General features: G+C 45.4%; 1 protein-coding gene across 2 annotated transcripts; it reads right to left on the bottom strand.

The window, feature by feature from the left end:
• Positions 1-2,202: 2,202 nt before the first annotated feature.
• ccdc97 (coiled-coil domain containing 97) lies at positions 2,203-13,656 on the bottom strand. Of its 2 annotated transcripts, none has more exons than XM_033014462.1 (5): positions 13,454-13,656; positions 10,081-10,629; positions 6,547-6,786; positions 5,339-5,468; positions 2,203-2,976 (listed from the first exon to the last, which is right to left on the bottom strand). In XM_033014462.1, the coding sequence occupies exons 1-5, from the start codon at positions 13,485-13,487 to the stop codon at positions 2,856-2,858; spliced, it is 1,074 nt and encodes a 357-aa protein (XP_032870353.1). In that variant the 5' UTR covers positions 13,488-13,656; the 3' UTR covers positions 2,203-2,855. The 2 variants fall into 2 exon arrangements, with proteins under 2 accessions (XP_032870353.1, XP_032870354.1); XM_033014463.1 differs by having other exon boundaries at positions 13,496-13,655.
• Positions 13,657-13,741: the final 85 nt, after the last annotated feature.

Here is a 13,741-nt window from a genome sequence, read left to right as displayed (position 1 = left end):
GCTAAGGCCTAGTAGTCAACCACTGAAGTAACTGGGGCAATAACAGCCACTGTCAATGTCCAACACAGCAGCAACAAGCCCAATATCTGTATCATGGCGAGCAATAGGCTAACCAGAGCTAAGGTTTAATGTCTGCACAAGGGGGACCTTGGTGAGCAATAAGGTAACCAGAGCTAAGGCTCAATATCTGCATCAGGGGGACCTTGGTGAGCAATAAGGTAACCAGAGCTAAGGTCCAATGTCTATACCAGGGGGACCATGGTGAGCAATAAGGTAACCAGAGCTAAGGCCTAGTAGTCAACCACTGAAGTAACTGGGGCAATAACAGCCACATATCAGCCATTGTCAATGTCCAACACAGCAGCAACAAGCCCAATATCTGCACCTGGGTGCCATGGTGAGCAATAAAGGTAACCAGAGCTAAGGCTTTGTAATGTATTAAATATGAGCAGTACACCCCAGCGGTCTGAACATCGACTTCTCTAACTTCCAAGTAGCTCACTCTGGCAATGGAGGAGGCCCAGGACAGAAAGGTCAGATTTGGAATGGGAGGGGGATATGGGGCTAATATTGCTAATTATAGATAGAAGATCCTGAAAACGCAGAGCATTCTGTTCTTTAGATATGATGTTATTTTCATCCTTGGCCTGTTCTGGTAATTTATGTAGTGTTATGAGGATTTAGAGAAAATACATGCAAACTTGAGACAATGTCATACAATGTGTCTGCATTTAGAAGTATCCAAGCTCAGAGAGCAACAGCAACACAATTATTTATTTGCAAAGATCACTGATACAAGATTCCAGTATCAACTGATAATATTAACATTTTGTTTCTATTAGACAATCTCTGCATCTTCATTTGTGTGTCCACACATGGCTGTAACTATTTGATAGGAAATATTTACAGGTGTACTCTCAAAAACAGCATAACTTCCCTGGAAAATCACAAATCGCTATCATCATGGCCTCAGAGAATAAAGTTCTCTGTTGAATGAGTAGATCACATTATGTGAATTGAATCATAGGGCCATATAGCACAGAAACAGGCCCTTCGGCCCAACTTCCCGACCAAGATGCCCCATCTATACTGGTCCCACTTGCCTGCATTTGAGACATATCTCTCTAAACCTTGCCGATCCATGTACCTATCCTTAAATGTCTTTTAAATGTTGTTACAGTACCTCATTCATCTACCCCATTTCTGGCAGCTCGTTCCATATACCGTGTGAATTATTGAACAAAATCCATAAAATACAAATAACAATCTACACGACTAAGTAAGAATTTCATTTTGCATGTGACATTATAACCAATAAACAGGACCCCATATTGCACTTTGGCAGCTTACAGCACAGCGGTATGAATATTGATTTATCTAACTGCAAGTAACCCTTGAGTCTCTCCGTCCCTCCCCCACTCTAGTCGCCGTACTAGTTTCACTGCCATCCTGTTGAGTTTCACTGTCTGTACAACTCATTATCACCTACACACTGGCAACAATGGGCTCCAAATGTCCTTGATCATCGTGTAGTTTCATTTAATTAAAACAACACAGAGAGTCACTAAAGGGGTTGCAGAGAAGATGTACAAGACTGGCAGACATACAAATAGTTGCAGATGCTGGAAATCTGAAATAAAAATGTAAAAATAAAAGCAGAAAATAAGGTTGGATTGGTTTTGAGTTGGAACCCTTCTTAAAACAAATGTAAACTTGGTAATAGTTGTTTAATAAGTGTAAGTGAGTACTTAAAACATCCTATTTGTAATTAATGCATAGCAACCTCTTTGCCCCTGTTAATATGCATTTAACTTTTAATTCTGTGAGAAATTTGAAAGTGTGATGGTTTCTAAAGTTATTTTTTATAAATTATACGTGTGCTTTTTTTCCCTGTGTCTTATCTTTATTCTGTGCTTAATAAAATGTTTACAATTTACCGTTTACATTTGTGTTATTTGTCTGAAGATGACCATACAACATACTCAGACCTTTCATTTCATCGACTGTTACATCTTCAATTTATATAGATGAGGAGAATATTTACCTCCCTTCAATGGCAGTTCAATAGGGAAAGAGGCAGTGGGAGAAATAAAACAAGCCTCCTCCACTATAGCACTTGGATATTTATTCACCCACATCCTTGATTGATTCACACATAATAGGCGGGGGGAAGGGGAATAAAACAACCGACAATTAGACAAGCAATTAGAAAGCTCTTTTAATTAAAAAAAGATACAGCATGGAAACAGACTCTTCAGCCCACCGAGTTCACATTGACCATTGAACACCCATTCACACTAGTTCTCTGATAACTGCGTTTGCTTCCTACACACCAGGGGCAATTTAACAGAGGCCAATTAACCTATAAACTCGCACGTCTGGGATGTGGGAGGAAGCCCACGCACCCACAGAGAAAATGCGTAAAATTCCACACAGATGGCATTGGAGGTGGGGATTAAACCCGTGCTTCTGGTGCTGCGAGGCAGAAGCTCAACCAGCTGTGCCACTGTTCTGCCCTGATCTCCAGGAGATACATCAGCTAACTCCATGCACATCAGGGACCAAATGGTGAAGATGTGGGAGATGTAATACCACTTTTATTTAACAGCCACCCACAGTTTCATTCTTTCATGGCGTAATGGCTGTTGGGTCCAGAGCAACAGGGCACTTGGCCATTTTAATCATTCTTGATGAATGGGGAAAGAGGAGAGATTAGGACTTTTTGGTTTCGACACACCATGTACAAATACCACAACATCTTCTCTAACAGTCACAAAGCAAACTCAGAAACAATTCTAACTTTAAATTGGAAAAATATGACATATAATTGAACTGTGTTTGAATCTCATCATTCTCTATCCAACCATATCTTCCATATCTTCGATTTCCACCGGCTCCTCCTCATCGAAGTATCGCTCCTCTTCATCACGATTCACAATGTCAAGGTTGTCAAACTCTGGGTTGTCATCGACAGTACTGAAAGGGGAATGGATATGGGTCTTAAATCAACTGCAAGTTTTACAGAGGTCAGCTCAACAGTGTTTATTTATTCTCCAACCTTAAAGTATGTTTCAGCACCATGCTATTTTTTTCTGTGTCGAGTGATGGTGAAGACTAGAAAGCATTGCTCTAAGATGAGAGGGGCAGTTTAAAGGAGGTGTGTTGGGCAAGTTTTTTTTACAGAGGGTGTTGGGTGCCTGAAACTTGCTACCTGGGGTGGTGGTGGAGGCAGATATAATAGTGGCATTTATGAGGATTTTAGGAAGACACATGGATATATGCAAAGAATGGAGGGTTATGTGCAGGCAGTGGAGATTAACTTGGCATCATGTTTGGCACAGACATTGTGGGCCAAAGGGCCTGTTTCTGTGCTGTACTGTTCTATGTTCAAATGTTGAAACAAAAATCTTCCATTCATTCTGCACCTCTCAGATCTTAAGGATTTGAAATACTTTAGCATCACGAAAGACTATATTAAATCGAGACAAAATCTGCACAGAAATGTCAGCTCTGCGCGTTACCAGGGCAGTGCTATAAATATCCACTGATCAGCTTTGGGTATTGGTTGAGCAGCTGATCCATTGTCAATCCACATTCTGCTTCTCTTGTTCAAAATAGTTAGCAGTGTGTGTTTCACGTCCACTCAAGAGCACAGATGGGGCTATGATTTAATGTCTCATTCAAAAACAACATTTATGACAGTAGACATAAGGAACTGTAGATGATGTTTTACCAAAAAAAACACACAAAGAGCTGGAGTAACTCAGCAGGTCAGGCAGCATCTCTGGAGAATATGGATAGGTGGCATTTCGGGTCGGGACGCTTCTTCACAGTGATGCACTCGGTATCGTACTGAACTGCCAGGCTTTGTCCCCCAGGCTCCCAATTTGTGAATCCTGCTCCTCTGTTTTATGGGTAGGAAGGAACTGCAGATGCTGGTTTAAACCAAAGATAGACACAAAATATCAGAGTAACTCAGCGGGACAGGCAGCATCTCCAGAGAGAAGGAATGGGCGACGTTTCGGGTCGAGACCCTTCCTCAGTCTGTAGAAGGGTCTCGTCCCGAAACGTCACCCATTCCTTCCCTCCAGAGATGCTGCCTGTCCCGCTGAGTTACTCCAGCATTTTGTGTCCATCCTCTGTCTTATGGTCCCACTTCTGGTTCAAGGCACTAATGTGTGGGTAATGTTGGTAGACGACCCACAGAGCCACAGCTGACAGAGCCTCGCATCTCTGAAACGCTGCAAACTGCTTCATAGACAGGAGGATGCCAGGCCAGCTCGCATCAAATTACACTGTTGCTGTGGACACAAAATGATAAGCTTTTCCGTGGATTTCGTTAAAAAAAAATTGAAGGATCAATCCTCCAGTGAAGGAGAACGGTTTTTCGGAAATCAGACGAAGCGAGCAGGGAAACTTTCCTTTGATAGGAAGGCTCAGGAAGTAAGAAACTGCCACACAGCCGATTCACTCTTCCTGAAATGCATCCACTTTGTAACTTAGGAAATAATGTAGCCAATTCATATCCAGCGAGATCTCACAAACAGCGGAGAAATAACGGCCATGCAACATACTTTCTTTTACCAATGTTGATTGCTCAGTAAATATTGGCCAGAGCATCAGAACATTCCTTGGTCGTTCTTCAAAACAATGACAGGGCAGCTTCTGCATCTTTCCCGAGTGGTGGATGGCGTTTGGTTTTAATATCTTACCAGAAAGTCAGCATGTTTAACAAAGAAGCACTCTCCCGCTGCATTGTGACTCTCAGCCGAGATTTCTGCCACAGTTGACCATAAGACATAGGAGCAGAATTAGGCCATTCAGCCCAATCGAGTTTACTCCGCCATTCAATCATGGCCAATTTATTTTTCCCTCACAACCCCATTCTTCTTCTGCCTTCTCTTCGTAACTCTTGACAACCTCACGAATCAAGAACCTATCAATCTCTCTACCTTAAAAAAACACAATATCATTCAGTCTTTAAAAGGCAGTCCAAAGGGCCAAGTGGCTTCCATCTGTGCTGTATACATGTTCAGAGGTACAGGGCAGAAACAGGCCCTTCGGCCCATCGTGTCCGCGAGGACCAGCGATCACCCCGTGGACTAATCTACACACAGTAGGGATAATTTTAACTACTTTCTAAAGCCAGTTAACCTTCAAACCTGTATGCCTTTGGTGTGTGGGAGGAAACCGGAGCACCCGGGGATGACCTACTTGGCCACAGGGAGAGCATACAGACTTCACCCAAAGTCAGGGTCGAACCCAGGTCTCAGGCACTGTCAGGCAGCAACTCTACCACTGAACCACTGCACCGCCCAAACGGCTGAATGAAAGTTACCTGTAATCAAAGTCTCTATCTTCTCCATCTAGGAAGCGCTGGTGCATGCGGCTGACAAATTCGTCCCTCAGCATGCTCTTCTCATCATCACTGGGCACCCACTCCTCAGCATTAGACACAGGACTGTCCTCTGTATGGGAACAGGAACAATGGAACAAGGTGGAATTCAAAACGGGAGTATACGAGGTTGCTCCGAAGACCCAGACAGAGCACTAAAGCAGATTGTGTGTGATTTTACTGTGTTGTATGCAAAACAAAGCAATTCACTGTACCGAGGTACGTGACAATAAGTATCATTGAATCAATGAGATGCAGCATGGAGCGGTGCAGTAAAGGAGATTCTGAGAACGCAACTTCTCATTGGAACAGGATCAAAATTTGTTGCAATCGTTGTGGGCTGAATGGCCTCGATCTGTGCTGAAATCTACATTACGATGTGATGCCCCTTACATGGCTACACCCATGTTAAACAAACCTAAGAATCGGGAAAAGGAGTAGGTCAGGGAGATACAAGGATGCTGGAATCTTGAGTGAAACACAAAGTGCTGGAGTAACTCAGCAGTTCAGGCGGCATCTGCGGAGGGAATGAATAGGTGACATTTTGGGTTTTGACCCTTCTTTGGACTGCGATATTTCAGGTCAGGACCCTTCTTCAGGTTGCCCAGTCTGAAGACGGGCCCCGACCCTAAACATTGCTATTCCATTCCTTCCACTGATGCTGGCGGACCCGCCGAGTTCCTCCAGCACTTTGTGTTTTAGGACACTCGGCCCCTCAAACCTGCTCCAGACAGGACTTGGCAGTATTAGTAGTAAAACATAGCCCAAGCAGGAGGGCTCGGGGGGGCCCCCCGATCACGGGTGAACATTGGAGAACTTTAGAGGAAGATGACTGACTTTGATGCCTTCTCTCACAGTGGGAAACTTTTGATTCTGCTGTGTGGGGATGTTTTTATGTTGAACACTATCGTGTGTTGTGTTCTATATTTTATTGTATGGCTCGATGGTGATCACATTTCACTGTGCCATCGGGCACATGTGACAAATCAATGTATCTTGTATCCTGAAAAAAAAAGCATGTCTTCAGAGGAGAAATCTGGAAGAAAGGTTTAGTGCAAGGATAACATTTATAACATTCAGGTTTTGCTTTCAATTGGCAGAATTATTCTCTTCACGGAAGATCTAAACCAAGAGATATTTTAAAAAGGCACCTTCATCCTCGTCTTCCTCTTCTTCACAGGCATCCTCCCTTTCTTGCTGCCACTGCAGTCTCTGCTGCACAATCTTTTCCTGATATGTGCTCATGAGTAGGTCAGTCAGAGTCATTGCAGTGCCCAGTTTCCTGTTGCTTTGAACCAACAGCTCCTCGTCTGTCATGTACTGCCTGATGTATTGTTCGTAGAGCAGGGGATCTCTCGTTCGCATCTGCTCATCGCTGAAGTACTCCCCATCTGCAGTGCAAGACCAAACACAGGTTAGCACAGTTGCTTCAAAGAATGGGCCACAAAAATCCCAGCCACAGGCGCAGTGTGGAGCAAGATCCTGTGGGAGGTGCTGTCGGAGTGACTCAAGCGAGTTATGAGGATGTTGCCAGGATCTGAGCTTTAGGGAGAGGTTGAGTAGGCTCGGACTCTATTCCTTGGAACACAGTAGGATGAGGGGTATAAAATCATGAGACAAATAGATCAGGTAGATACACAGAGTCTCTTGCCCAGAGTAGGTGAATCAACGTACCAGAGGACATAGGTTTAAAGTGAAGTGGAAAAGAATTAATAGGAATCTGAGGGGTAATGTTTTCACACAAACATAGAAACATAGAAATTAGGTGCAGGAGTAGGCCATTCGGCCCTTCGAGCCTGCACCGCCATTCAATATGATCATGGCTGATCATCCAACTCAGTATCCCGTACCTGCCTTCTCTCCATACCCTCCGATCCCCTTAGCCACAAGGGCCACATCTAACTCCCTCTTAAATATAGCCAATGAACTGGCCTCAACTACCCTCTGTGGCAGAGAGTTCCAGAGATTCAGCACTCTCTGTGGGAAAAAAGTTCTTCTCATCTCGGTTTTAAAGGATTTCCCCCTTATCCTTAAGCTGTGACCCCTTGTCCTGGACTTCTCCAACATCGGGAACAATCTTCCTGCATCTAGCCTGTCCAACCCCTTAAGAATTTTGTAAGTTTCTATAAGATCCCCTCTCAATCTCCTAAATTCTAGAGAGTATAAACCAAGTCTATCCAGTCTTTCTTCATAAGACAGTCCTGACATCCCAGGAATCAGTCTGGTGAACCTTCTCTGCACTCCCTCTATGGCAATAATGTCCTTCCTCAGATTTGGAGACCAAAACTGTACGCAATACTCCAGGTGTGGTCTCACCAAGACCCTGTACAACTGCAGTAGAACCTCCCTGCTCCTATACTCAAATCCTTTTGCTATGAAAGCTAACATACCATTCGCTTTCTTCACTGCCTGCTGCACCTGCATGCCCACTTTCAATGACTGGTGTACCATGACACCCAGGTCTCGCTGCATCTCCCCTTTTCCTAGTCGGCCACCATTTAGATAATAGTCTGCTTTCCTGTTTTTGCCCCCAAAGGGTGGGGTGCATGGAACAAGCTGCCAGAGGAGGTTGTTAACGGCTATCCCAACCGTTAAGAAACAGTTAGACAGATACGTGGATAGGACAGGTTTGGAGGGATATGGACCAAACGCGGGCAGGTGGGACTAGTGTAGCTGGGACATGTTGGCCAGTGTAGGCAAGTTGGACAGAAGGGCCTGTTTCCACGCTGTATCACTCTATGACTCCAATGCAATTTGCGTGAGGCACATTCTGGCAGTCGTTTGTGTAAATATCCAGCGGAGAGGAGGCATATTCTTAAGACAGAGCGTTGGCTCAGTTAAATAACTGATGCAACAAAGAAAGCATGTGAACCAATATTTTTCTACACTGACAGTATTACCACTGCTTTAGAAAAAGAACATCGTTAGAAAGATCGAGTGTAACTGAAAATTGGAAACATTTTGGAAAGACCTGCAACAGTAAACAGAAAGGGGCTCAAATGGATTCTGTTGACTTGTGTAAATATTTGCATTGATTAAACTGTTTATACATTCTAGACAAACAGGAGAGAAAGTACAGCAGTTGGTTACAGTGAAGTTGGCCAACAGTTACTTCCAGTGCCTAGCTCTGAAGGCCCAGGGGGCAAGATGTCTTGTTTCACTGTTAAACAAAATGCAGGAAGAATATAATTTCAGTTCATATTTGATACAAATGTACAGCAAAACAAAATGGTAATTATCTGATACACTTCTAGCAAGCTGCCTTGGAAGGCCAGGGTGGATTTGAGAACAGTTGCCAAGATAGATTAGAGAGAGATTCACTTTACATCGCACCAGGAAGCGCTGACTGTGGCAAAACAACAAACATGTATACATGTACACAGACACAGGGTGGTCGGGGTCGGAAGTCGTTGAGGCCAAGGACGGGCCACGCGGGAGTCGGGGAAGGCGCTGGCAGGAACGAAGGTGGAACCGGCGTGAGGGGACCGCCGTGAAGGGGGGAGAACAAAGGAAGACCCGTCTGGAGGGAACGGCTGGGAGGGGGGGGGGGGGGGATAATATAGGTGGACCTGGAGCAAGGGGGAGGGGGGGAAGGGGAGAACATAGAAACATACAAACATAGAAAATAGGTTCAGGAGTAGGCCATTCGGCCCTTCAAGCCAGCACCGCCACTCATTGTGATCATGGCTGATCGTCCCCTATCAATAACCCTTCTCCCCATATCCCTTGACTCCACTAGCCGCTAGAGCTCTATCTAACTCTCTCTTAAATCCATCCAGTGACTTGGCCTCCACTGCCCTCTGTGGCAGGGAATTCCACAAATTCACAACTCTCTGGGTGAAAAGGTTTTTTCTCACCTCAGTCTTAAATGACCTCCCCTTTATTCTAAGACTGTGGCCCCTGGTTCTGGACTCGCCCAATGGGATACTTTGTAACTGTGTCGGCGCCCTTTATGTGGCCACCCTTTGCATACCTTTACTATTTACAAGCAGAGAATTTCACTGTGACTCATCACACATGATAATAAAGTATTCATTCATTCACACTCTAAAGGGGAGAAACCTATTGCAGACAGCTAAGGGGCGCAGTAGATGGAGCCGATCCTTCACATCTCTGGCAACCTGGGTTCAACCCCAGCCCTGGACACTGCCTGTGTAGAGTTTGCACGCTCTCCCTGTGACCACATGGGTTTCCCCAACCAGCCCATGGTTAATAGTTTTTTAAGCCACTGTAAATTGCCCCGACATGCAGCTGAGTGGCAGTCTGGACAGACACAAAATGCTGGAGTAACTCAGCGGGACAGGCAGCATCTCTGGAGAGAAGGAACGGCCAATTCACTGGATACTTTCAAGAGGAGAAGAAGGATCTCGACCCGAAACAGGTCGAGATCCTTCTTCTCCTCTTGAAAGCATCCAGTGAATGGGCCTCCACTGCCTTCCAAGGCAGCGAACTCCACAGATTGAAAACTCTCTGGGTGAAAAAGTTTTTCCTCATCTCCGTTCTAAATGGTCTATCCCTTAGTCTTAAACTGTGGCCCCTGGTTCGGGACTCCCTCAACATCGGGAACATGTTTCCTGCCTCTAGCGTGTCCAATCCCTTATATGTTTCAATAAGATCCTGATGAAGATGTTGTGAACACCAGCCTAAAGACTGGACAGGGAAAGAGATTTATTTGCACACATCACCTTTGATCATCTGCTGCAGGGCCGCGTACCTCTTGTTGCGGACGTTAGTTCGGGCCCTTTTCTTCATTGAAGACTTTTGCACTTCGTTGCAGTAAAAGGCAACTTCGTAGTTGCCAGCCAAGTGTCTGAAGCAGCGCAGGTGATCCTCTCTGATGATCTTGTGAAAGCGTTCCAGGAAAACCACTGGCTTGCAGAAGAAAAGCTCCTTCACGATGGCCAGCTTCTGATCGTAGAGGAGGTCGGGCTCGTCTTTCTGCTGGCTCTTGATCACGGCCTTGCTGCTGGATATGGCGTGGAACATACTGTTGAGCGAGGCGTCCATGGCGTCGATCTCCAGGAGTTCGGAGCGCTCCCTGCTCACTCTGAGCGCTGCTGCCGAGGCGAGAGCAGCAGGTTGACTCTGCTCCCCTCCCTCAGTCGGAGCCGCCTGCCCCTCGGTGAGAATCACAATCATCTCGTCCACCCGAGTATCGCCTTGCTGCGCGACAGCACCGGTAGAAGAGTCGCTTATCACTGGAGCAACTTCCTGGACCTCTTGCGTTTCAGGACCTAGGGTTAAATTAATTTCCCAACAATTAAGCAGTTTCAGGGAACAGGTTGTTTTTGAGAACTTCTGATTGATTGAAAGATACAGCATGGAATCAGGCCCTTCAGCCCGCCAAGGCCACAAAGGCTAGTTCACACTAGAGAACAAAGGAGGACCTGACGCGGGAGACTCTGTATCTTTCTCTGCGCCTTTTATGGGACAACTATTGTATACCTTAGGTATGCAAGCAAAGAATTTCACTGTGACTTGTCACATGTGACAATAAAGCATTCATTCATTCACTAGTTAGAGTGATACAGAGTGGAAACAGGCCCTTCGGCCTAACTTGCCCACACCGGTCAACATGTCCCAGCCACACTAGTCCCACCTGCCTGTGCTTGGTCCATAATCCCTCCAAACCTGCCCTATCCATGTAACTGTCTAACCGTATCTTAAACATTGGGATAGTGCCAGCCTCAACTACCTCCTCTGACAGCTTGTTCTATACACCCACCACCTGTTCTCTGTTATTCCACTTTCTTGTCCACTCCCTACACACCAGGGGCAATTATCTATATATATTTTTGTACAGAGGTCAATTAGCTTAAAAACCCACAAGCGGTCACAGGGAAAATGTGCAAACTACACAGTCAGCAGCCAAGGTCAGGATTGTATCCCCTCTCCCTCCCTCCCACACCCTAGTCGTACTAGTTACACTGTCATCCTGGTGGGTTTCATAGTCTGTAATTCATTTTGACCTAGCTAACAATGGCCTGTTTCCGTCTTCATCGTTTCTTTCTTGCATATCTTTAATTTATTTGTTCTATATATCTCTCTACATCACCGTCTGTATCTCTTGTTTCCCTCTCACCTGACTCTCAGTCTGAAGAAAGGTCTCGACCCGAAACGTCACCTATTTCCTTTTCTCCAGAGATGCTGCCTGTCCCCGCTGAGTTACTCCAGCTTATTGTGTCTACCTCACTCAATGGGACGTTCACATTCTTAACAAGCTGCATGGTGTGGATCAGAGAACAGTTATAGGCTCCATCTTTCCTTAGTCATCTGTTGGACACATAATGCTGGAGTAACTCAGCAGGACAGGAGCATCTCTGGATAGAAGGAATGGGTGACCTTTCGGGTCGAGACCCTTCTTCAGACTGGCATTACAATTTTGTTGTACATGGTTCATGTTACAATGACAATAAAGAAACTATTCTATTCTATTCTATTCATCTGCAGTTCCTTCCTACACACTTATTAGTCATCTATTGCCGGGCAGAGTGTCCTACATTATTCCCACCTGGCAGCGTTTGGCCCATATCCCTCTAAACCTTTCACATTCATGTACCTGCCTAAATGTTTCTTAACCATGATGCCAAGTTAAACTAATCTCTAAATATCCCTCCATTCCCTGCCTATCCATGAGCCAATCTGAAAACCTCTCAAACTCCACTATCATATCTGCCTCCACTAGATCTATCCTCATTGCTGCCTGGGTCGGCTCCATTAGTCTGAAGAAGGGTCTCGACCCGAAACGTCACCCATTCCTTCTCTCCGGGGATGCTGCCTGTCCCGCTGAGTTACTCCAGCTCCAACTTCATATTCCTAATGGTTACAACTCCAAGGGGATAGTTTATTCGTGGTCTCTGGAATTCAGGTAATTTCTCTCCCCCTCCCCACCAAAGATACTGCTCCTCTAGTATCTTTGCTCTCCACCACACACAAAAATATAGGAAAATGGGGTTATCACAAATAGGCAACATGGTTACCAATCCTGATTTGCCCTGGCCTTTTCCTACCTCAAATTCCCTCCTCTCCCCTCCCCTCTACTCTCAGTCTGAAGAAGGGTCTCGACCCAAAACGTCACCCATTCCTCCTCTCCAGAGATGCTGCCTGTCCCGCTGAGTTACTCCAGCACTTTGAGTCTATTCCTGGGATGTCAGGACTTTCATATGAAGAAAGACTGGATAGACTCGGTTTGTACTCGCTAGAATTTAGAAGATTGAGGGGGAATCTTATAGAAACTTACAAAATTCTTAAGGGGTTGGACAGGCTAGATGCAGGAAGATTGTTCCCGATGTTGGGGAAGTCCAGAACAAGGGGTCACACAGTTTAAGGATAAGGGGGAAATATTTTAGGACCGAGATGAGGAAAACATTTTACACACACAGAGAGTGGTGAATCTGTGGAATTCTCTGCCACAGAAGGTAGTTGAGGCCACAGTTCATTGGCTATATTTAAGAGGGAGTTAGATGTGGCCCTTGTGGCTAAAGAGATCAGGGGGTATGGAGTCGAGTCAAGTCAAGTTTATTTGTCACATACCCATACGAGATGTGCAGTGAAATAAAAGTGGCAATGCTCGCGCAAAAAGACAAACAACCAAACAAACTATAAACACAATCATAACACACATATTCTTTTACATAATAAATAATGGAAGGAAAAACGTTCAGTAGAGTTAGCCCCTGGTGAGAGAAGGCAGGTACAGGATACTGAGTTGGATGATCAGCCATGATCATATTGAATGGCGGTGCAGGCTCGAAGGGCTGAATGGCCTACTCCTGCACCTATTTTCTATGTTTGCTCCCCACCACACACAAAAATATAGGAAAATGGGGTTATCACAAATGGGCAATCCTGATTTGCTCTGGCCTTTTCCTACCTCCAATCCCCCCTCTCCCCTCTACTCTCAGTCTGAAGAACCTGAAAGGTCACCCATTCCTCCTCTCCAGAGATGCTGCCTGTCCCGCTGAGTTGCTCCAGCATTTTGAGTCTATTATTTTAGGCTCCATGTTTTCCAGGCCCCTCTCTAGGCCCCAGAGCTACACCATCCACAGGCTGCTTTACCTTCCGCCAGCTTCGCACTCTGTTCCCCGTCCATCGCCTCACATTTTACCCGCGGCCGCTTCTGCTTTTGCCCCAGTTATTATTCAACAACAACAACCCAAAAAAAAACCACACACACACAGTTTAAGTCCAACGTTTGACAGCCCGGAATCCAAAGCTGCTCGAACAGTTTCCACCCGTCAACAAGCTCCGCGCTCGGACCAACTAATTGCCGCTGTGAAGTTCCTGCCTCCGAGCACACATTAATTCAGAGTCCAGCGTCAAGAATGCTTATATCAACGATCTTAT

This window comes from Amblyraja radiata, chromosome 41 (genome assembly GCF_010909765.2).
Source record: "Amblyraja radiata isolate CabotCenter1 chromosome 41, sAmbRad1.1.pri, whole genome shotgun sequence".
NCBI lineage: Eukaryota > Metazoa > Chordata > Chondrichthyes > Rajiformes > Rajidae > Amblyraja > Amblyraja radiata.
Note: the sequence above shows the minus strand (reverse complement) of the source record. Positions and strands in the feature narration are given on the sequence as shown.

Bases quoted from the DNA above. Each gene is read 5' to 3' on its own strand.
- ccdc97 (XM_033014462.1), bottom strand. From the start codon at position 13,487: ATGGACGGGGAACAGAGTGCGAAGCTGGCGGAAG. The intron at 6,787-10,080 runs GTGATGTGTGCA...CTTGCACTGCAG, and splicing joins CCTGCAGCAGATGATCAAAG to ATGGGGAGTACTTCAGCGAT. The intron at 5,469-6,546 runs GTGCCTTTTTAA...GTTCCCATACAG, and splicing joins AGAGGAAGACGAGGATGAAG to AGGACAGTCCTGTGTCTAAT.